The following is a 25616-nucleotide window of genomic DNA, read 5'->3' on the forward strand; positions in this document are numbered from 1 at the left end:
TTAGGCACACACGGGAGATGTACTACATAGATTTTTCAGCAAAAAATGCAGGCTCGACCAGGACTCAAACCTGGGTAAAAAAAAATGGCATATGGTGCCATTGCTCTACCACTGAGCTACTGAGCCAGCCTGGCTTTGCCTGATTTTTCGCTGTCGTCGTTTTACCTATGTGGAATTGTCTCTGCAAGTGCTACCAGAATGGGATCTGTTGCCTTTGAAACACTGTAGACGTTAACATTGCCTGGTAGATTTTTCACTGAAAAATGCAAGTAGTACATCTCCTGTGTGTGCCTAATTTGAAGAATTGCCATTTCTACACTGGGAGGAACCAGGCAACATCAATGTATACAGTGTTTCAAAGGCAACAAATCCCGTTGCGGTAGCACTTGTAGAGACGATTCCACACAGGTAAAACAGCGACAGCAAAAATCAGGCAAAGACCGGCCGGCTCGGTAGCTCAGTGGTAGAGAAATGGCATGGTATGCTAGAGACCCAGGTTCGAGTCCTGGTCAAGCCTGCATTTTTCGCTGAAAAATCTATAGGAAAAGTATGTTTTGCACATTTAATACCATGAGGTATTTTGTGTGTGTTCTCTCTTCAGTTTAGTATTTCTTAATCCAGCCTGGACATTATGATTTACCTGGTGCTGAAAAAAGCAAAATAGAACAACTACGTACTATTGTGGTTACTTTAAAATTTATATAATCAATAATTTCCATTTTTTAATAAAATTGAGGACTTTCTTTGTGGATCACATGGGGTAAATATTATGCAAGTATAATAGATTTGGAGTATTCTGCTTTGGGAGAGGGATGGGGGTGATGTTTTCACTTGTGCAGAATACTGTAATAAAAATAAATCATATCTGAATTTCCATGTTGCATTTGCATTGTTGTGATATGTTTCAACAAGTATCTGCCTTTGTTTCAAACAAATGCTGAACATTCTTTGCTTTATTAAGAGGGCAGGCCATATTGAGATATAATGCAGTAATCCACATGGAATGAGAAAAACTTGTATTGTGTCTGAAGTTTGCATGAGTAAGAAATCCCTCCTGTATTACTTCTTTAAAGTTATTCTTCTTTAATGGAATCTTCACTATTTGCTATCTTCTTCCCATAGTAAATGCTTGTTTAGTAATTATTAATTTGGCATTGAATTGCCCAGAAAGGAAATGTTCAATTTATTTGGAAATTTTTACTCATTAAGCAGACCTAAAATACATAATTTGACATAATTGCCTTCTTGATAGTCTAATGGTTAATGCTATCACTTTGTAATAAAGAAAGTGTGCTAAGTTTGATCCACAATGGGTGATATTTCAATGAATCACATATTACTTCCTAAACTAAGTCCTGATTAACCTGTAAGCTTTGAATCAAACCTTGTTTGCTGTAACTACATGTAATAGATAACACAAATGTGTTAAAATGAAAACTACAGTTTTACTTTACTCCTTAACCTTTTTCCTGCCTTGGTCATGTACAGTCATGGACAGTTCTGAGTTGTAACAATCCCATTGACTCTTAATGGGATCGTTACAACCCAGAACTGTCCGTGACTGTACATGTTTTGTTACTTCCTTATTGTTATATATCATGGGTCTGTTTACTTGTTTACCCTGATATATGGTCTCTGTAACACAGTCACATTTACATGTTCTCTTATTTTTCTCTTCTGTGTGTTAGCCACTTGTTGCTATTCCAAATTGAAACTGCTTCTGGCATATATTATAAAATGATTGAAAATCTTCATTTGGGAATAGTTTTTTCTTCTTCAAATAATGTGGGTAATGATCTACCTATTGCATCCCTTGTGAGAGTCCACTGTCTCAAAAACAACAGCTTGGCTGCAGTAGTTGAGATAACAGAACCAACAAACATGATGATACACAATTTGCCTACTATTATTATTGCCGTTGGCTGTACCCCTTGCTTTTATAATGAACCCTTCTCTCCTCTACCTTGACTCAAGTATGCGGGACCCTGAAAAGTCGGTACCCTGATCAGGAAAAAAAATTCCCATTCCAACAATAACTTCAGATATGATTTCCTGACTTTTCGTGATCCTGAACAGTAGGGGTATTCCAAATGGTCATGATTTGCAGTCACAAAACTATTTCCAGTATCTAGACAACAGAAAAAGCAATCCGTGCAAAGATTCAAATGAATTCTCTACAAGGAATTCTAAGAAGATAAATTTTTCAGATTTTGGAATATCTTAGTTTAAAAGTGGTTAATTCTCAATGCTTCCTGTACTATAAGTGCATAAAATGTATTCGAAATGGCCATTTTTATTCCAGAAATGCAAAAACAATCACTTTAGGGTTTCAGGGATAGTATGTAGAATATGATATTTTCATAGTGTTGAGAAGTATTGAATATTTCCCATCCTGAAAATTTGTCGAATTAGTCAGGAAATATCAATATTTTCTTGCCCTGAACATTGAGGTTTTAAGAATTTCCATTTTTGATCCTGTTTTGACTGAAAATTTTCTATCCCCCACACCCCTAGTTTGGATGAGAGATCAACCACCCTCCTATTTAGGAATGAAAAATAAGCCAGATTGAATGGTGGTGTGACCAGTGCCACAGTTATGGATGTGCGATGCATGCCACAGCATAGGGCCTTCCACTTCCGATGTGCAATGTAATTGAATGGGTTATTATTTCATTTCTTGTGCAAGCTTGATCACATTTGAATAGAGGGAAGAATAGACACATGTAAGAAATGTGAAAATGGATTCTGGATAGGTGTTTTGAAAATACCATACTCTGTGGAAACATTGAAGAGAAAGCATGCCAGTAGAAAGACTTCTTTCTTCTAGTGTTAACCCTTTTTATATTCTTTACCTCACACACACACATGCTCCCCCCACTCTCTCCCTATCACAGTAATGTCACAGTCAGAAGAATAACACATGGATTTGCACCTGTACACTTCAACAACAACAAACATTTCAGCTGCTCTCATTCATGATTTTGAATTCCTTAATATTTTATTATAATAAATTGCTTTTGAATTAAAACACATGTTCCTAGCACATACTAAATGTATTACTAAGTTGGGGGGTACACATGATGTGGAATTTTAATTTGGTAGAAAAGGGTTAAATGTGTTACAATGTGGAATAATTGTTCTTGTCTAAATACATTCTGATTGTGTTACTTTCTTAGAATTCCAGATGGAAAGGCTCCTCGCTTTCCAAAGAAGCCTACCATTCGACAGGAGGGTGATATACTAATAATGGAATGCATTTTGGAGGCAAATCCTCTTCCAGAGATCTCATGGTATCAGGGTACCAAAGTCATTTCAGATAGCAGTCGCGTGAAGATGGCACGAAAATCTACAGGAAAGGATACATATCTTCTCACTCTTGAAATAAATAACCCTACCAAACAGGATGGTGGCAACTACCGGTGTAATGCCTTCAATACTTTTGGCGAGAGCAATGCCAATATTGCATTGAACTTCCAAGGTATGATATCACTTGGAACAGGAAGGGCAATGAAGTTATATTTGATTTTTCACCTTTTTTTCCTTTTTTATCATTTTTTCTCTCCAAATTTTGGTTTGCTTGTTTTCTGTTTTGTAGAATGCATTTGTTGATTGTTTTTATTGGATGATGGCTGTTGATGTTCATATTTATGGAATTTTTGTATGTTGTGTGTATTTTTTAAAAAATAAGAATTAATGCTGTTTTTTTCTTTGTGCCTGATATTTTCATAATATTAAAATTTTTCTTCGGTTTACAGCACGGCTGGGGCTTCCGCATGACATCCTCTACGTGGACTATTAGAAAATGTTCTTGTGGATTTGCCAGTTGGCAAACTACAAAATTATCATTGTGATTTCCTCTATTTTGACATTGTGTTTAGATTACACAGCTCCATCAAAGCATCAACTTGTCATGTGTATTCAATTGTAAAGATATTGATCTGCTTTACTTGCATCCCTTTTTGATATTGGTTGATGAACTGTGTTAAATGCTGTTATTTCTTTCTAGGTGGTGATGAAGCTGGTGGATTTGCTCCAACTTTTGTTGAGAAACCAAAAATCATTCCAAATGAAACAGGCACACTCATCACTATGAGATGTAGGTGTAGAGCAAAACCTAAACCAGAAGTGACATGGTACAGAGGGACTACAGTAGTTAAAGAAACTTCGAAGATCAAAATAAAATCATCTGATAAAGGCGATGATACTTATGACCTAATTTTGGAAATAAAGGTAAAAACAATAAAATTCTGATGGTCATACCATGCTCATGGTAGCAAATATACACTGTCCCAGCTAACTGTGGAGTAGGGCCACATATAGCGGCAGAGGAGGAGGAGGGAAATCGAGTGGTGAAAGTGCAGCATTGCCAACTGTAGGGCCCTGATCGTACATGTATGGATGTACGGTTCAGACCTTTGTCCATACACTAAATGTACAGCTTGTCAAAATTTTCACTTTCTGTTTCATCCCTAATATTTCCCTAAGAAATTCTTAAACCAAGCGAATGGACCTGGAGACAAACATATGGTCCGTTTGCCATGTGCGTACGGTATTATCGTTTTCAAAAGTTTGAAATGCTGCAGAATGAAGGAGAGAAAGTGGTTGAAGCAGATCTACTTGCACAGAGACTTATGCTTGTTTGCCTGGTCTACAGTTAGCTGGTATGGGTTGAGATATAATGTACTTTTTGACTTACAAAACCATTGTGGAGGGAAGGGTAGGGCATTTCTGTCAACAGTAACTAAATGTTTCTGTTCAAAATCTAAAATAAGGATTGTAAATATTTTATTCCTTTAATTAGTAATTCAGCTTAGAATTGACATGGAATACAACCTTGTATATTGTTATTATATGATTAAAACTTAGTATTGTATTTCACATCATTGTGAAATATCCAAATAACAATAACAGGATCTCCTTTATAACATTATTACTGAGGTGGAAAATTACCAATAATTTTGGTAAAAGTCAGTTTTTGCACTCTATTAATTGTTAAGTGTTGTCGTCAGTGGAATTTAGAACTAAACCCTCAGAAATGCTCTTTCCTTACTTATTCCCTAAAAAAGAACAAAGTGGTGTCTACTTATACTATTGAAAACAAACCAATCCAAAACGTTTCCACCCAAAAGGACCTAGGTATTATCATGGATGAAAAACTCACTTTTAATTATCATATTATTGCTACCACTAAAAAAGCCATGCGCCTTCTCGGTCTTCTATACAGATTTAGCGAAATTCAAAACCCATCATCTCTTGCTTTATTCTTTAAATCTTTCATCTCGCCCATCCTTGAATACTGTTCCCCAATTTGGGCAATGGCCTCAAAAACCAATCTCACCAGAATAGATTCTGTTCTCAGTTTCTTTCTTGCAATTGTTCGCCATAGAATACCTTCCTTTCGACATGTATCCAAATCAGACACCATGGCTGCTCTGAATATTCACACTCCATCCTTTCGTCGTGATCTAGCTGACATGAAATTTTTATACAAAATAATAAATGGCAAAATCAGAACAGATCTCCTAATCAGTGAATTCTCACTTAGGGTACCCCAAAAGCTAACGCGCAACCTGCAACTCTTCCACAACCCAACCACTAGGCTATCCCTTCTACAACGCTCCTTGTTTTACAGGCTCCCAGAAATCTACAACAAACTTCCCCTGAATGTAGATATGTTCCTTCAAGAACGTAACTTTTGTATATTACTGACGAAGAACATGTAAATCTATCCCATCTTGTTATTGTTTTTATCTTTTGTTATTATTTGTTTCTACTTTATGTTGTTTCAGTGTAAAATGGCCAAATAAGACTGTATCTGAAACTCTGAGTAAATAAATAAATAAATAAATAAATTATCATTTTTTAAAAAGAATGGTCAATAAAGTTAGTATTTTTTTGTGTTCATGATTGAAATTTGTGATGGTTTTGTTTTCATTATTTCATATTGAGCCATGCATTGCAACTTCCCAGTGAGGAGATAGATTTTTCAGTTTAAAGATAATAGATTCTGTCAGTACTGACAAAGTAGCCAAGTTATGAAACTGTTTCTTGAGTACTTTTTGTAATTTGCATAAGTGATGACAAGTATTATGTTTTGAGGGCCATGTTTTCTTCTCTGCTTCCTGCTATGCTATTCACCATGTTATGTTACCAAGCCACTTTTGTTTACAGTGCATTAATCTTGATATTAGTACAAAGTATAAACCTATGTTCTGTCTTCATAAAATATTAGTTTTGTGTTCAACAAAAAGGCATGTCATGATTGGCTATGGAGATGTTAGATGCCAGTTAATAATTTTAAAAAAAGTTTTATTTTAAAATGCTAATTTTTCAATAGGCTGTTGTTAGTAATTTGTCAGTGTTCATTCAGTTTTTCTGTTATGATATTTTGGTCAGTTAATTTAGTAATTTTGACCCTTTCACTAGTTTCCATCCCTGTTATTATGTGAACATTACTGGTTAAATACTTATCAAAAATTTAGTGTTGTACAGTTATGTAGTGGATCTAAAATTATTATTATTTTTTAAAATACAGGATCCATCAGGTGCAGATGGTGGAACATACAGGTGTCATGTGAGGAATGACTTTGGAGAAAGCAATGCAAACTTGAATCTCAACATTGAAGCTGAGCCAGAGCCAGAGGGAAATGGGCCCACATTTGTAGAGAAACCCAGAATTCGATCAGAACAAAATGGGAAACTCGTGATTATGGAATGTAAAGTAAAGGCTGATCCCAAACCAACAATAGTTTGGTATCATGAGGGAAAAATACTGAAAGAGACATCAAGACTTTCTATCAGTATGCAGCAAACAAATGATATATATAGCATTAAGATAGAGTTAAAGGTAAGTTGATAAATTTAGGACATTCTTGATTTTACCAATAAATTTCAAGCTAGCTTGAAAACATTCCTGCTGGCTAAGTGGTCGACTTTTGATTTTGCCAATGAAATTCCCAGGTTTGAGTCCCAGTCTGGGTGTGGGTGTTCTTTGTGGCTGTTGCTTCATCAATTTCATCCAATCATAATTTACTCTCATCATCATGATTAGCCAAAAGTGACATTTATGAATATAGTTTTGAATTTGTGGGGTAAGATCTAGCACAGAAAAGAGATTGCTGCTATGTTACATCTAGCTACGAGTTATTTTGAGAATATGAATTGAGAGTTCCATGAGTAGGAAGGAAATACACATTGGTTTATTTCGTACGAATATGAAACAAGAAAGTAAAAGAAATCTCTTATCTGATCAATCAAACTTGGATCTAAAGAATATTCCAACTTCCAAGCAAAACAGATTTTGGTGGAGGAAAAACAGATTGCAAAGAAAAAATAGATTTTCGAGGAAAAACAGATTTCAGAGAGACAACTGATTTCGAAAAGGAAATGGATTTTGAGAGCAAAATGGTTTGTGGAGGCAATCCAGATTTCAGAGGGAAAATGGATTTCAGAGGCAAACTATATTTCAGAGGAAAAGCAGATTTCAGAGGCAATCCAGATTTTAAAGGCAATCGGCATTCATAATAATTTTTCCACATTTTTTTGAGTTCAAATTTGTTAATGAAACTCTTAATGTCCTCCATTTTAACTTTCGTCTCCTTATTTCATGATCATCTATGCATGGTAGGTTTGGGTTGTAACACAGTATACATATAAATTCAAACCTGGAACAAGCTAGACCTTTCTATTTACCATTGCATGTTATGCTTAATTTACGTGCCTCCCCAGGGATTCTGGGTTTGATACCCGGTTGATGCACATAGTGGTTCGGATCCCATTTTAAACTGTAGTCCCAGTCCCAATTAGCCATTCTGTGCATAGAGTGGACTTAAAAGAACAATTCGCAATGCTTTACTTGCAATTTAAATACATTATTTTTGCCAGAAATTCAAATCCAGACAGGTGGGTCAAAATTTTGATGCCTTGAAGTTGAGACGATATTGTGTGGTCTCTTGCAAATAAAAGGGGTGATGCACACCAGCAAGAGACCTCGTCACTAAACTGCACCATCTGTTTTCAGACATCAAGATTCCCTCCAAAATATGGATTACCTCCAAAATCCAGATTTCTTCAAAATCTTCTTTCTCCAGTTTTACTCTCTTGATTCTGAATAGTACATAATGTGGATTTGCCCATTGCTAATTTCTACTCCTTGGGTTAATCATTACTATGAGGATGAATAGTGGACTGAATGATGAGACAAACACAATGTTCTATCCACGGTTTCATAGAATGTTATACTGACCACTCTGCTATGGAGGCTGGTATCAAATTATCGTTACTTGCACCTTTTTATATATTTTTTATGTATGTTAATTAGCTTTGTTTAGACCAGTCACCCTTTATATTCTTCGACAATAAGTGTGAGAAATGTGGTATATGTGTGATCTCTATGTGGTTTGAGATATGATATTTGTACATGTTAACTTAGTTGGGAATTTGAATTATTGACCATTGGAGTGACTAGGTTTGAAGGTGCAGAGAACCAAATGGGACTTCACACAGTCTTTGGGGTTTTGTAATTAGGGGTCTACAAAAGGAAGAGTTGAAAAGGGGCCACAGGCAATGTGGATTGATTTAAATCAGGTTGAATTAAATCACTATTTAAATCAAGCTTTAAATCAGGTGATTTTTTTAAAAAAAATCACTGATTTAAATCACTTTAAATAAATAATTTACAGAACAATGTACATAAGGATGTTATTGATATTAGAATCACTTTTGCTGAAAGTACATTAATCTTTTAATCAATTAATGCTTATTTTGTGTTTATTAGGCTCTAAGAAAGAAAAAGAAAGGATACAAAATATATGTACTGATGGTATGAAACAAAATATATGTACTGATGGTATGAAGCTCATACGAAAGGATATGTAATATGTAAACTGTAAACACAAGTAAATTTCTCTTGAAATAAATTTCAATAATTTTTATGGGCAAAAGGAGCAAACATTTTTTGTAGAAAAATATACAAAATACTAATCATGTCAAACTGTAATTAGTGTCATTATCATTAAACTATAAACATGGCAGCTGATATTTTGCAAACTATCATTAAAGAAATTTCCAAAATTCAGCTGTAAAAATATTTTAGGTTACAATTATAGAGTACATCCAGAATGTTTTTTTTCATTTTCAGAAAAGTTACTGAAATTATTATAGTTTCACTAGCACACTCAACAAACAGAAACAGAAAAATGCATGCTTACATACATTCTTTATTTATGAAATCAAACTGTTCAAATATTTTACAGGGCCGTTTACTAGAAAAAGCCTTTCTATATGTATGGTGCCAAAAACCATATTAGCTATTTTAAGCATGGCTTTTAAAAAAAATTAAAAAAATGATTTAAATAAAAAAATCTGATTTAAATAAAAAAAATCATCAAGAATGGCATACCATGCCATTGCTCTACCACTGAGCTACCGAGCTGACCTGGCCTGGCCTCATTTGATTTTTCGCTCTCGCTGTTTTACCTGCATGGAATCATCTCTGCCAGTGCTACCGCAATGGGATCTGCTGCAGATAGGCAGAGCAATGGTAATGGTAGAGAAATGGCATGGTATGCCAGTACCCGGGTTCGAGTCTTTGTCAAGCGTGCATTTTTCGCTGAAAATTTCTATGTAGTACATCTCCTGTGTGTGCCTAATCTTCAATAAGGAAGGATGGAGTTATCAATGCCAACTGGGTTACAGACTTTAACTATGGTGTATTTTTGGTACTAAAATTGTTGTTGTTGTTGTTGTTATTATTATTATTAATTATGCAAGCCCTTGGCTGTGAGAGTCCAGTAGGGACTAGGCCTATGGCCAACCATACACTTTGATATGAGAACCCCTTTAGCTAGTGCAAAATGTTCCTTTTTGTAACTACAAATATGCGGAAAAGTAGTATAAAAAATCTAAAATACAACTGTGATTGTTATATGTTTGTTATTTTGTGAAGGCATCTGTAAGCTATTCATAGCTGGGGTTGGCACGCCTGCCTCATGCACGGGACACTAAGAAACAGTTACACAACATGGCCGCACCCTTACAGGAGTGCTCCAAGCTGGAGCAGCGTTGTGTCATGGGATTTTTGTTGAGTGAAGGCCTGAAACCGATACAAATTCATCGCTGTATGACACTTCAGTACGGTGACAACTGTATGAGGCAATCACAAGTGTAAGAGTGGGCTGAGAAGTTCAAACACGGCATAACCAGTGTTGAAGATTTTCTGTGTCCGTTGCTCTGTCACTATAGGCACGGAAAGCAACATTGCTCAAGTGGAGGACTTGATACGGGAGAACCGGCATATTACTGTCAGTGAAATTGCTTCCCAGATGGAAGCATAATGTTAACAGTACCACCTACTCCAACCTTTTGCGTGAAAAACTGAAACCAGCCATTCTGCAGAGACGATGTGGTCTTTTGTCCACAGGTGTGCTTTTGCTCCATGACAACGCAAGACCACACACTGCCAATGTCACATTGTCTACCATCGATGACCTAAAGTTTGAGTGCTTACCCCACCATCCATATTCACCTGATCTCGCACCTTCAGATTTCCACACCTTTGGCCCACTGTAAGATGCACTAAGTGGATTGAGGTTCCAGAATGATGACGAAGTTCAGTCAGCTGTGAATGAGTGGTTACGCATGCGTCCAAAATATTTTTTTTCCTGTGGAATCAGTGACCTTATCAAGTGCTGGCATAGGTGCATTGAACTAGGGTAGGGGTGGACTATGTTGAAACATAGTGCTGTACTTCTTTTGTTATTTGTTACAACATATTTCTGGTTATATATTGAATGAGCCTTGTACGTAAATATAAGTTAACCAATTATATCTTAAACTAATTAGGAATTATGGCTTAAAAGTAAAAGCAAAAACACCTGTCTGTAGCCATCTGTCATTATTTACCTATGCTTATTCAAGTATTTCTGTGCATAACTGAATGTTTGTGGTTTGTTTCATTGCTGTGGGTATAGTCAATTGTTTCTGACAAGGTGTGAGGTAACCGTGGTGGAGAATCAGCAGAATGGTTTTTACCAATTGGGAATCTTACAGTACACTTTTACATACTCTTATCATTATCTATGGCAAAAGCTACTTCTTTACTTTTGTTACTTTTTGTATCCTTCATAAAGAAAGCAAGGTTTCTAAATAGGTGAACACAACACACTGTGGAGTTTTTGACTTGTTTTCCTGTAGGTTTTTTCGGATGTTGAAATATGATTCATGATATGCAGGTACAGGCTGTAACAAAACTAGCAGCAAGTTGGATTTAGTACCACTTGTTGCAAATGACATGACATGACATGAACATGTTTAGTTGGGGATTTTAAATATAAATATAAATTTTACTGGTAGGAATAACATATATTGTATGAACTCAATATTGATTGATTGAGTGATTTTGTGTTTTAAGTCCACTTTATGCACACTAAGGCTAATTGGGACTGGACCTACAGTTTAAAGTGGGATATATACCACTATGAGCTTCCACAGGGTATTGAACCCAGGACCCTTTGAAGGCGACTACATTAGCACTACATCATGGTGGAGGTGCCTGAACCAAATATGAAAAAGAAAATATTTCATGAAGCAACTGAAGGATTAATTCAATATTTATGTGTGACACTGTTGGGTTTTACCTTACAGAAAGAATCTGCATATTACAGATGTATTTATTTCACAAAAACATGGATCCTTCATATATTCATAAAATCATTAACAAACTAATAGATTAGTGTACTCGATTACAGTTTACAGAAATTGAATAAATGTTGATTTTTTATTAATAAATCAATATGCCAATATGCTTAAATTAGCCAATATATAGAGTATCAATTAATCTATGTAACCCAAATATTTAGTACAAAATGCTGGTATGTTGACGTAGCAAAGTTGCAGTGTAATATTTTATGTTCTAACATGTATGCCTTAAGTATTCAGAATTACTAAAATTGGGTTGTTGTGAATCTGATTCATCATATGGGTAGTCAGCAGTTAATGTTATAAAGTGTCTGCTTATAACAAGAGAAGAACATTGTGCAAATTGTTGTTCCACAAATAGCCGAAATTCTGATACTCTTTATTATTTGTTGTAACATTGCTAATCTTGAAAAAAACTGAATTTGTTTTATCAGGTACTGGTTTCAATAAAATTGGAAGGCATTTCTTTTTACAGCGAAATATACAAGTGATTGTTGTAGTCATAAACTTCCTGCACATATATATTAACTAACTAACTAACTAACTCCCTAGCCTTCTTAAACCCAAAGGTTCATGGCTGCAGCAACACAGGCCTTCCATCTTTCCCTATCTTGAGCAAGTTCTATATACTCTTTTCCATCCCTACTGATTTCCCTTAGGTCCATCTCAACGTTGTCCCTCCATCTTCGTCTTGGCCTTCCTACAGGTCTCTTACCATCAGGTTTCCCAACAAGAATCCTGTAAACTCCTCTTTTCTCTCCCATTCGTGCCACATGGCCTACCCACCTAAGTCTTCTTGATTTCATTATTCTAATAATATCTGGACATGAATACAAATTATGTAGTTCGAAATTATGTAACCTTCTCCACTCACCTGTCTCCTCATCCCTTTTAGGTCCAAAGATTTTCCTAAGGATCTTATTTTCAAATACTCTCAATTTATGTTCCTCTTTCAATGTAAGGGACCAAGTTTCACATCCATATAATACTACAGGCAAAATTACGGTTTTGTATATTTTAACTTTTAGTTTCTTAGATATTAAACGAGAAGACAAAAGTTTATGGAGAGAGAAGTAACATGCATTTCCTGAATTAAGCCTACTTTTTATTTCCTCTTTAATATAATTTTCATTTGTTATTACTCCTAAGTACTTGAATTTGGAAACTGGTTCAAACGAGTTGTTATCAATAATTAGATTTTGATTATTACCTAACACTTGGTTTCGGCCTGTAAGCATATATTTAGTTTTCTCTTTGTTAACTTCCAAACCTATCTCTTTAGCAGTTTTGAAAAATATTTTAGCATTATTCTTAATTGTATTCACATCATCCCCCAGTAAGTCTACATCATCTGCATATGCTAACAACTGAGTCACACCATTTAATTTTAGTCCTTCTTTAGTTTCTTTTACCTTCCGAACAGCATATTCTAAGGCAAAATTAAAGAGCAATGGAGATAATGCATCTCCTTGTTTTAACCCATCATGAATTGTAAATTTGTCAGACATATTAATACCCACACGAATTTTACTTTCTGTTTCACTGGTGCATATTTTTATCATACTAACAAGCTTCTTAGGTATTCCAAACTCTACTAATATATTATATAATTTATCTCTTTTGACCGAATCATATGCTTTTTTGAAATCAATGAATAGCTGATGGACATTTTGATTATATTCCCACTTTTTTTCAAGTGTCTGTCTGATGTGAAAAATTTGATGTGTAGTTGATCTGTTACGTTTAAATCCACATTGATAATCACCTATAATTTCATTAGCATATGGGGTTAGTCTTGTTAAAAGAATGTTAGATAATATTTTGTATGTTGTTGAGAGTAGAGAAATTCCACAGTAATTATTGCAGTTCATTTTATCACCTTTTTTAAACACAGGAACAATTATGGATTGTTTCCACTGTTGAGGGATTTCTTCTTTATTCCATATTAAACAAATTAATTTATGAATTTGACATATTAATGAATTTCCTCCATATTTAATTAACTCAGCTGGTATTAAATCAATGCCAGGTGCTTTGTTATTCTTTAGCCTTTTAATAGCATCTTTAACTTCAGTCAAGTTAGGTTCTGGAACTAAAGGTTCTGCTGTGTGGACTTCATTTACTTCTGATTTATCTCCTACATGAACATTTAAAATGTCATTAAAGTAGTTCTTCCATCTATTTAGAATATCGCTTGGGTCAGCTAGAAAATCACCATCTTTATCTTTTATCAAGTTTACTTTAGGTTGCCACCCATTTCTAAACTCATTTACACCTTTATATAAATCTCTGATATTTTTATTTTTGCTGTTTGTTTCAATTTCGTTAATTTTGCTTTTCAAGTAATCTCTTTTTTTACTTCTAAACGTGCGGTTAACTTCTCGCTTTATTCTGTTATAATTGTTTAGATTTGTATCATCAGAGTTATTTAACCACCTAAGTCTAGCCTGATTTCTTATTTCTATTAGATTATGACATTCATTATCAAACCATGGCTTACTTTTTCTCGGTTTATGGTATCCTATACTTTCTTTAGCTGCTGATTCTATTGCATTACGTATGTGCTCCCAATTCTTATTTACGCCTGTTTCATTTATATTTTCATCATCATTTAAATCCTGCAAAACATCAAATCTATTTGACAGTTTAATTTGGTAATCTTACTTAATTCTTTCATCAGTAAACTTTCCTGTATCAAATTTTAGAACTTTTAGATTTTGTTGCTTATGATTTATCGCTGAGAGTCTTTCTCTTAATTTAACAATTACTAAATAATGGTCACTGGCACAGTCAGCACCTCTATGTGTACGAACGTCAATTATACTAGTATGCCTTCTCTTATCAATGAGAATATGATCTATCTGATTATGAGTTTTACCATCTGGAGAAGACCAGGTATATTTATGGATATCTTTATGTTTAAAAGTGGTACTTTTCACAATTAAATTCTTTGAGGTTGCAAAAGTAATCAATCTTATACCATTATCATTACTTAATTCATGAAGACTTTCTTTACCAATCGTGGGTTTAAATGTCTCTTCTTTGCCAATCTGTGCATTACAGTCACCTAACAGAATTTTCATATCATACTGAGAAAATTTATCAAAGACCTGTTCTAACTCTGTATAAAAATCATCTTTAGTATTATCATCTTTATCTTCCGTTGGTGCATGTATGTTTATTAAAATAATTTTACACCACCTACCCTGTAAAACTGCATATGATATCCTATCATTAATAAATTCTACTGTTTTAAGAGCCGATATAAATCTATTATTTATGAAAAAAGCCTGTTCCAAAATTATGCACATAGATATTCTGCATAAATTATCAATTGTCTGATGATGCTTTAATTATGAATAAAGTACCTGTCATTTACAATTCTACCTGTTCTATTTTGAATTGGTCATTGTATTTTAACATTCTTTGCTATCTTCATAATTGGATCATATTATTGCATGAAATTTGTAAATATATTAGGTTATTGGTGAATCAATTTGATTTGCAATTCTCATTTATATTTGGGTGACAAACATAAGATTAAAAAATGAGCATGTTTTATGAAATTTAATATTTTCTTTCAGGATCCTGGACCAGAGGATTCTGGATTATATAAATGCAACATCAAAAATACATTGGGAGAATTAAATGCAAACTTGACTCTCAATATTGAAAGTAAGTAATTGTACTGCAAATTTTGGACATTAATTTAAAATAAAGCAATATTTTAAGCTGCACGCAACAGTGGTACATATGTTTGAGAGTCTTTCAACTAATTGAACTACAGAACAAACCACAGATGTGATGATCCTTCTTTGAACAAGTTGATTCTTGTGAATAAATTTATTCATTGTTCCACAGGTTCTTTGAGTTACCATGATCACCAACTTTCTTATGGTATTGGCTTAACACTGGTGGAATGGTTCCTCATTTTCATGTTAGCACATTTGGTGGTGATCGGTAATGATATCTTTCTCCTTCGTGGGTTCAAATCACTCTTGGTAGCAAAAATCTAAGATATGGATCAACTTTTTTAACCCATTCGACCCATTTGATGTCTCTTGCATGCACGGTTCCAGTTGACCTTCGTGACGTTTGACATTTCTTGACATGCAAGTGCATTGGTTATGCTGTATTTGCTTATAGTTCTCAATTTCACTCACAGATTGTGCTTGTGGTGCATTTTCTGTGTCATGTAGATGTTGGGTTTTGCATTGGTCATTTTTCTCTGTTCGAGCCATGTGCAAAGCTTTCTAGAAATTGAATTGCGACTTTGATTATAATCGTGAGCAGCATGGCTACACACAGAAGAAAAGATATTAGTGATGCAGATATAGTGTCTTTTTTGTTGCTTTTCCTCATCACTTTTTTGAAAGTGTTGAGGAAGGTGAAGAGAAAAGTGACGAAGAAAGTTTTCATTCTGAACTTGAAGAAAATGAAAGTGAAAGTGTTGATGCGACAGAAACAGTGCCGGTAAAATGCAGGCAGATATCAAAATATGTAAGTGACTGGAAGTGGACCTCCTCAAATTATGCACCCTGTAACATTCTGCTTAGGCGTGATTAATAGGGAATAGAGGCTACCGTGGATGTTAATTAAGTAAATCGTAGAACGCACAAAAAAATTTATTGGTCGAAGTATTAGCACCAAGGTTATGGTGAACTTCAGGGTTCATACTGAACCTCCCTATGCAAACTTATCCAATGAGTCACATTACAACGATTCAACAAAAAACAAACGTATTTTGCCGTGACACCATTGAAGTTTCATCTATACAATGGATCAGAATAATCACTGTTGCAAGTATTCTCCAAAATTACCTCCAAACAAGAATAATCTCATGTGTTACACAACAACTATCAAATTACCAATATACAAGTACAACTCTTACTTTCCTAATGTATCGGAAATGCATTAGACCTATAAAACTGCACGTATCCTTTTATATCATTCTCTGAAAAAGAATCTCGGGTTAAATGATGTTTGTCAAGAATTGTTAACTTTCAATGAGTTTATTATGGCTCAAAATCAGTAACAACAATTGATTTATAACAATCGAGCATTTAATTCTCAAGGGACTCATTTAAATCGTGTCCAACATGGATCAATAGAAAACTTGAATACAATTTAATAATGACAAGTTAATAACAAGTGACCATATCACGCACATCATTCATAAAAGATTACGAAAATGTAATTAACCTCAATTAATTCAATTTTAACTGTAATGCGTAAACGCAATCACAAAGACAACTTAATTACATCGATTTGCTTGACCATTCACCTCCCTTTAATCGTTCATCCATTCATATCAACATTTCAACCAGCGAAAAATTAACAATTTTAGTTATCTTTCCAAATTTAACTTATACTGACTCTACTAGGTATATTAACCCTCTAATCTGATCAAGTTTTCTTTTGACGATTATGCCTAATACCACAATTAAATGCTCATTTAACTTCGATGGGGATTTTGACTAGAAGAAAGGGGGTGGGGGGTTGAATATTATGATCAGTTGCATGTTTTCGCCTTTCGCCTCGCGGCGAGTTTTATAACCGTTCCTTCTCTCAATTATTTCCCAATGCAATTTTCTACATTACGTGCCCATATGTCCACTTGTAATTTTAATGTTTAACCAAGTCAGAAAACACACACACTTTTCCGATACATATTAATATCCACTGAATAAGTGAACTAGTCACCTACCTTACAAGTTCGTTTGGCGATACATGGTTGCCATAACTTCTCATGAATGACGTGGTCCTTGAAAGACAAAGGGGTGGTCGACATCAGTATCCCTCCAGTATGGTAGATCTAGGCTCCTTTAGACGTCATTAAGGTTGCATAAAGAATCCACCTCTAAACTTCATGCTTCCTCAATCAAATGTAGACCACATAGAAGAACTTTGGCAACATCGCTTCTTCGGGAAGTTTCTTGATTCTTCAAAAAAGTGACATATAACACCATAAGAGAAAAGTTGTAAAGTTCTGAATCCTGGATACAATATCATTCTACGTATCTCTTCTCGAACAATGCAGTAACGTGTTCTTCTTTCCTCGTTCGTGTTCATAAAATGTACACATCCTACTTTTTTCTTGTCAATAAGTCTGTTCGGCTACACACACAATGGCCCTGGCACAGCGAACACATTCAAAAAGGCAGGGTCACACGTGCTTCATGGAAAATTTGACTTTACCCCCATTTACGTCGTAAAAGACACTTTCTAGTTGATCATTGATAAGCTCCTTGTTTCCCGTAGTTGGCCAAACTCGAAAAGAAACTTCATTGTCATATTCTGTTGTCCATGTCACACACACGCAACATACAAGCAACTTCAGCTTGTACGACGATGAAGGAAGTTCTCTGCTCAAAACTAGGTCATTGTAGTGGTTGCCGAGAGAAAGTCCATTTGCCGGAAAGGCAGAGAAAGAACAACTGTGTGTGTAATCACCATGAACACGAGTGATTTTTGCAGTCGCTTCACAAAAGAAGCCAAAACAGACACAGTGCTGCCCTCTATCGAGTTCTAGTAGAATCACCCACAAACAAATGTAAATCGAAAGCAGCGAAGCGAGAATGGTGGATATCTGGCGTTTTCCGTCACAACCCCAGATATTCTCCTTTGTAGCTTATAGTGGCGTTTCTCATGAAATCTTGCAGAAATTTCAAGATAATAAGCCCAGTGAACTTGACATACTTTTGGAATTTGTGGACCCTCTCTTCAACGTTCTTGTGAAAGAAACACACCATTATGCAAGCAAGGAAACAAAGCATGCTCGAATTTATATGGGAAATGACAAGACAAATCCTGATATGTCTACTAGCACAAACATTGTCATAGATATGTGTAAACCACTGTTTGGCAAAGGTCACACAATTTTCATGGACAATTGATACACATCACCAGATCTCTGTGAACAAATCTTGAAGAGACAAACATGTCACAGACCAAACAGATGAGACATGCCACCTGATGTAACCAAAATACTGAAAAAGGGTGAAACAGCTGTGTGGTTTATTAATATTTGCCAAAATGGCAAGCAGTGCCCATTTATATCCGACTCCAGGGGAAATTTCAATTTCGAAAATTTGTAGGCGAATGGGTTAGTCCTTCACTAAGGTTAACTCCAGAACCTGGAGACTTTAAAGATGAAGTCAACATCATCATTCACATAGGATTAAGCAAAGAACTGCTTCACCTGAAAGCCGAGAGCAGGCTAGATAACAAGATGAGTGAACAAGGGGGAGATCATCAAGTGGGAATCTCATTTGCAGAAACTTTGAGATCTTCTGCACCAGGACATTCATGCATTTAAAATTCATCCTGGACAATGTGATCAAATAAGTGACAACCACAGGAGATCTAAAGAAAAACTTGAGTGTGACCTCTGTTATCAAGTGTGTTGACTCACAATCTTCTTGGTTCAAATATGTGCATGGATGTTTATGAGCCTCATCCTCATCATTGTGAGTAACTAAAAGCGCAATAAGTTAACATAAAGAAATAAAAATACAATAGAAACCTGGGTGCACTAAATAAAACATGGATATCTACCATCAAAAAATATCCCACCCTCCTACCTTGCAGTGTAAAAAAATGCCACCTGTCTCCCCTTACCAACATAAATAGTAAGTAGTACAGCATCTTGACTAAAACAAAGAACCAGAGCATACATCACCAAGGCAAATGGCTCCTAGACTGTAACAGGGTGGCTACTCACCAGGAATTCCTTGAATTCCAGGAAATATGTATGGATTATTGGCTCCGGGAATTATGTGTGAATTCTACGTGAAATATTCTCCGTAGATGTGAAAAATCGCAAATTTTATTAATCCAAATGAATTCATACATTTACAAAATGCCCCGAGAAAAGTTTTTCACAGTTTAGTTTTTATTTTCATCGAAGAAGGAAATGGAAGCTGTGTGGAATATAAAACAGAATTCTCTTAATCCGTTTACTTTGTTAGTGTCATTTGCAGAAGAATCATCATGCAGGTTATTGCAAGATAAGATATCATAAAGTTGATTAGGTAAATTTGAGTTTGAAACTCTTGTACAAGTAACAACTTTACATAGATTAGTATATCCCATAACATTTGTGACTTCTGGTTGTAGACTTATTTCGAGTCTGAGTATTTGGAATAGAAAATGTAAACTCCACACCTTAAATTGAATATTTAAATAGTATAGATACCATACCGTTAAATTGAATTGACTTTCAATTTTTGGATACGTTGCAATCACACAGATCCTTTATTTTGTGTGTGTATGTGTTTTGGTACTGAGAGGTGGAAATATGTAAGTTAGAATAGAGAAAATATCTGCTTGAATTTTTTGAAAGCTCACCTTGAAAACTGGGAATTATACTTGAATTTTATCATGGTCCTAGAGTGGCCCCCCTGTGTAAGCACCTGTTGAAACCATGAGAAATTTGATTAAATGTATTACACTGATTCGAAAAAACCTGTGGAACAGTGAATAATGACTTACATAATTTGAATTGATTATCTTTTCCCATGTTACTGCCCAGTCAGCTTCTTTAGGTATAATGTAAGTTGACTCTTATTTCTCGTGTGATGTGATGCAATCAACAAGAATTAGTTTTTGTTGAATGACATGGTATGCCAGAGACCTGTGTTCAGATATCTTAAGGATACTCGAGCTTATGTCAAGTGTTGACCAGGTTTTGAGGCATTATAGCGCAATGATATGCTGTCTCAAATCACTAAAATCATGAACTTTCCTCTTGTAAACAACATCTTTAATGAAGCCCCATGCAAAAAAGTTTAATGGTGTTAAATCTGGGGATCTCGGTGGCCAGGCAGTTTCTGCTCATGCATGACTCAACAGCACTATTGATCGTTCAAGTGGACTACTGAAATCTAGGATCGATGGTCTCTCGACTGAGCTTCACTATGAGACAATATTAGGAGTAGTTTTCGCATTATAAGCAGTTATTTTTGTATTTTGTATACCTCTAGCCTGGACACCCTGAATAAACGTGTCTTACTTAAAGCTGCTAAAATATAAGTATACAAAGTCCTTTTATAACAATTTGTCATTTTCAACATTTGATACCTATGTTACCAGTGTATTTTTAATTCTTCTAATTTAGTATCCATTTATAGTACAGTGTATATATACAGTATAGTATAGTACAGTGGAACCCCAAATTTATGTTCCTTGATTTTACATTTTCCCGCATTATACATTCAATTTTGATGGTCAGCAAAATGTTATAAATATTTCCTCGATTTTACATTTTTCTGCATTTAAGTTTCTTCAGCTTGGTCCCCTGAAAAACGTAAATTTGAAGTTCCACTGTATCACAAAAAATCCCCAGCATAATAGGTTACATTTTATTTTTCTAGTTATTCCTGTAATTAAGGAGAAACCAAAGGTTATTAAGGTTGTGAAGAGGAGGACTGTCATAGTGGAATGCCACGTTATTTCAAAGTTTGAGCCAAAATGCACGTGGTTCAAAGAAAAGAGTGCAGTACAGGAAGACAGCAGGCATTCTATTCATGTGGAACAGGTGAAAGAGGTAAGAAATGCACTTACTGTTATAAAATATGGATTCATTTCAGAACGTCGCACACCAATTTCAGAAAATTAAATCATAATTTATTGTGAGTAGACAATTTTGTTTATTAATACTCAAACGCAAACTCCTTAATTAATGAGAACTTGCAAATGAAAGAAAAATGGTTAAGTTGAAACAGAAAGTACACTAGGAGTGGATCCAGTACCTGCAAAGCAATGTAAATAATTCCTGTGCACAGATGATTGGAAATTGCATTAAGAGGTTTAATGTTATGGGAAAATGCAGTCTGTAAGAAAACACACATTGAAACCGAGAAGATAATGTCAGAAGCCAACTAAAGGCAATGCAAAAACACAGGAAAAACTATTCTTACAATTAAAGGTCCATGCTTCATAAAATACACTGTGAAAACTACATTTTCCATATTGGAATTTTTCCCTTAATGAACTTGTGAGCAGAATTTTTATTATTTGCTAATTCTTGCTTGATTTATTTTTCTTTATTTTGTCCAACTCTGGTCACATTCCTTGTTCCCATATTTTATGTGCCTTTTCTTGCTGATAGTATTTTCTCATGGCTGCAACTTCTTTAAAATATGTTTCTGTCATATATTTTTAGGAGATTTTGCCATTGCTTTAAAGTGTTGAATTCATTTCTAGAGAATTTCTCACAAGTTATTTCACACAATGTTTAACATAGATGGAGATAATTTATTTTAGGATGGATTTTCACATGATGGTGATATTGTTATATCAGGTGCGGTTGGCCTTATAGCGCACAGGATCAGTGAACCCCCAGTAATATACGGCATTTACCTCGAGAATGGACAATAAACAATGTCTTTACCTTTTGACAATTTTTCGCTAAAATTTCTGCACAAGAAGTTATGTATTTGTGTCCGTAACATGGCAAATTCTTTTGCTGAGAAAGAGAAACCGTGAATCGGCCGCCCTCGTGCAGACCCTCAGCTGAACCCCCACAGGAAAGCTCCTGCCATAGTGAAGGTTCGGGCGGCAGGCAGAAGCTCGGGGTAGCCATATGGGCAAAATATATGGCAAAGGATACTGAGGAACCTCGATCTCCAACCAACGGTCATGCGCAGTTCGTGCTCTCTCAGAAGCAGCAGCAGAAGCCAGAAGGCACCGTCCTTGCTGCGAGTGAGGCCCAGCTGGTTCCTCCCTTCCAGTGTTGCCCTGTGAGGTTCAAGTTTGAAGCGCATTCATTATATATTCTATCTTCTCTGTTGAATAATTCTTGTGCCAAACTTCTTGGCATAAATGCAAAATTGTGGCAGAGAAGGATGAGTAGAAATGAATGAAAGCTGGAATTAGACACAATGAATTAAAATAAAAGAAATACATTACCAAAATAACTCTTGCATGCATTCAGACTTTTTCCTTAAATATGGAAACACTTCGGATATGTGAAAGTAAAAGAAAGCACGATCTTAGACAAGAAAGGAAGACATGACAAACCATGTCTGTGTCAATGTTTCAAGGTTGTAAGTTTTCGAAGAGGATGCTCCAAATGATGGACTATGTTACGTCATTTGATGCAGTGTAGGTGTTGCTGTCTGTGCAGGTAAGAAATGACTGCTAAAATGCATACAATTAACGGAAACATACCTTTTCGTCTGTTGAAAGAAAATTAGAGATAAAGCATGTGCTGGTTGACCAACTCCAAATTGGAAGAAGGAAAATAAAAAGCTGTAGCGTTCCAATGAAAGGATCTCAGGTTTCTAGTACGTACATGCCATTGGTTGCCATTTCCCTTTAATAATTGTAGGACCATTGTGATTAGTCATTCTATAATTTTATAATTTATGGACTTCCGGAAGGGGAAAAGGGGCCACACCCACCTGGAAAATTAATGTCAACCTAATACTATTTATTACACACATATAATTTCATTTCAGTCACAGTAATTTATGATGATTATTATAAAGATGTTGCAGGGACTGAAGGAGTGTTTTTGAGAGAACAGCACTATTATAAGGAAAAATGTGCCTCGTTTGCCCCCCCTCGAAAAAAATGATCTTGCTTCCCATCCCTGGAACAAATCCTGAGGACGTCCATAAAACCCGAAATTTCTTTCATAGATGCACAATTTATTGTACTTAGTTTTAGCCCTAAATTTATACGCACACCTCTACTATGAACCCTCATTCTATGAAAAAAATATGTACCAATCTTTTAAGCCCTCCCATCCATCCCTTTGTTTCCTGAAGAAAGTCTATTTGCGGAAACTGAATATGTGTCATATGACTTCGGTGAACCCCCAGGAAAATAATGAACGAGCCGCACCTGTGTTATATAGATATGAGAACATTTTTCCACAAGAAAATAGTCTGTGAGAAACAGGGAAATGTAAGGATGAGAGCAGTATTGAAGAGGAACAATATAAACTGATGATAATGTGGAATCCTATGCACACAAAACTTAACACAACATTACTCGCGAGTGAGCACTGTGCTCACTTTCATTTTAAAATGCTTGTAATTCGAGTTTCTTGGATGTGTGAAAGCCAAACTCTCATCATCCCCTTCAATAAAATACCACAATCTGAAATATGAGTCATCACTCACTATCTGACTCTCTCAGCCATCTTTGTTTCAGTTGTGTTAGAGGTGCGAGAAGAAGGGTGCTCATTCGTGAGCAACTGCATTTTTGCCTGGTAATGAGTTACAGTAGATTGTATTTGCTTCTTAAAGAAAGTAATTGAAGCATTAAAATGTGTATTATTCATAAACAAAATACACATATGTTGCATATAAATCCCGATCTGAGTCAAATTTAACAAACAAAATCATGACAAATACGAAAACACGTGGGGTGAGCAGATCCGACAGATCACAGACAGATCCGAACGCAAGTAGCACCGAGTTAATCTACTTTATATTTACTCACTTTTAAAATACGCTATATTCTTCAATCTCAAAATACTCCTGGATGTGTATTTTTTCAAAAAAATTGTTAATAGTGGTAAAATTTTCTCATACTATTTCTTTCATAGTGTTGCTGTTGGACACTTTATACCTTTATTACATAGTTTCTCTCTTTACTCTTTAAGGCTAAACTAAACTATGAGTTATATGTTTATTAGTAAATTTATATTTTCTAATATATATTTTCAGGGAGAGTTTGCTGTGAAGTTGGAAATTGAATCTGCACAGACAGTGGATAAGGGTGTATATAAACTTGTAGCAAAGAACGAAAAAGGTGAAGCTGTGTCTCAGACAGTTGAAGTCAGTGAAATTCCACAGGAGGAGGAAGAAGAAAAGAAACAAGCTGGCCAGAAACCGAAATTTGCACAAGGGTTGAAGACAGTAGTAAGTTGACTGTTATAATTTAATTTTGCTTGGATATTACCACCCTATTCTTTTTCTTACTTCTGAAAAAAATAACATTTATATAATCCTTTCCCATCACCATTCCTTCTCATTTATTGTACTTGGCTAACCGAGTAACTGACACTTGCAAGAGTAAGTCAGAGGCACTAACTTATTGACATGATCTATTAAGAGCAGACAATTGACATCAAATTTCATATTGCAGTACCTTGGACTGTAAGCATTTCTAGCTATCGGCATGAAATTTTTGTATATGTAATAATGAGCATTGAAAATCTCAGGTCCTCTTAACCAAGTCCCTTCTCCTTAGAAAGGAAAAGAGACATGGTTAAGAAGAAAAATTATGTTTATATTTTTGTTGTAAATGTTGCATGAAATTGTATTCATTACTTATGTCTAAGCCATCTTTCAGGGACTAGTTGTTAGATTAATACATTTCCAACACCAAGCATCTTTGTTTCAAATTGAAAACAAGGCATAGGAATATTTTACTATTCTTTCAAAAGTTCTTTAATTATTATCATCATTGTGATTTCTCAGGGAGCTAGAAATTGAGAAAGGGCGAAATTCAAGTTATTTAAAATAACTTTATAATATAGCCATACAAAATAAACCACACTCATCATAGGAATGAGAGGCTATGCAGTCTTTTATGAAATGATAATACACCATTTCATTCTACTTTGTCCAAGAGGAAAATGTGATATAAGTTTGTAGTCAAACATAAATTTTACTATTACATTTCCATATTAGGTTCAAAATAAGTAAACAAAAAATGATTAAAACTTTAATTTCTACAATTATGTTTTTTTAAAAGCAAATATTAGCAGCCAATAAAAAGAGGGGAAAGAGTAAATTATGACTTCGAAAATAAATGAAAATTGACAGTTAATCTTCAAACTTAGGCAAATGTGCACTTCATGTGTGAATAATTTTATATCCATTAGTTATACTGCATGAAGTAACTTTACAATGTAATTAGAGAGAAGCGTATTGAAAATGGAATTTGGGCAGATGGTTTTG

General features: G+C 35.0%; 1 protein-coding gene across 16 annotated transcripts in view; it reads left to right on the plus strand.

Moving 5' to 3' along the window:
- bt (projectin protein bent) overlaps positions 1–25616 on the plus strand; it is a 486238-nt gene that overhangs the window by 97600 nt on the left and 363022 nt on the right. For 14 of the 16 annotated variants that reach the window (XM_083117398.1, XM_083117403.1, XM_083117397.1 and 11 more), the window contains exons 8-13: positions 3177–3478; positions 4007–4230; positions 6536–6847; positions 15282–15372; positions 21072–21244; positions 24378–24572. In XM_083117398.1, the coding sequence (XP_082973524.1) occupies positions 3177–3478; positions 4007–4230; positions 6536–6847; positions 15282–15372; positions 21072–21244; positions 24378–24572 (1297 nt within the window). The remainder of the gene's footprint in view (positions 1–3176; positions 3479–4006; positions 4231–6535; positions 6848–15281; positions 15373–21071; positions 21245–24377; positions 24573–25616) is intronic. The other 2 variants (XM_083117411.1, XM_083117412.1) reach the window with 1 other exon arrangement.

The sequence above is a fragment of the Lepisma saccharinum genome, chromosome 2 (assembly GCF_977018435.1).
Source record: "Lepisma saccharinum chromosome 2, izLepSacc3.1, whole genome shotgun sequence".
In the NCBI taxonomy this organism is placed as follows: domain Eukaryota; kingdom Metazoa; phylum Arthropoda; class Insecta; order Zygentoma; family Lepismatidae; genus Lepisma; species Lepisma saccharinum.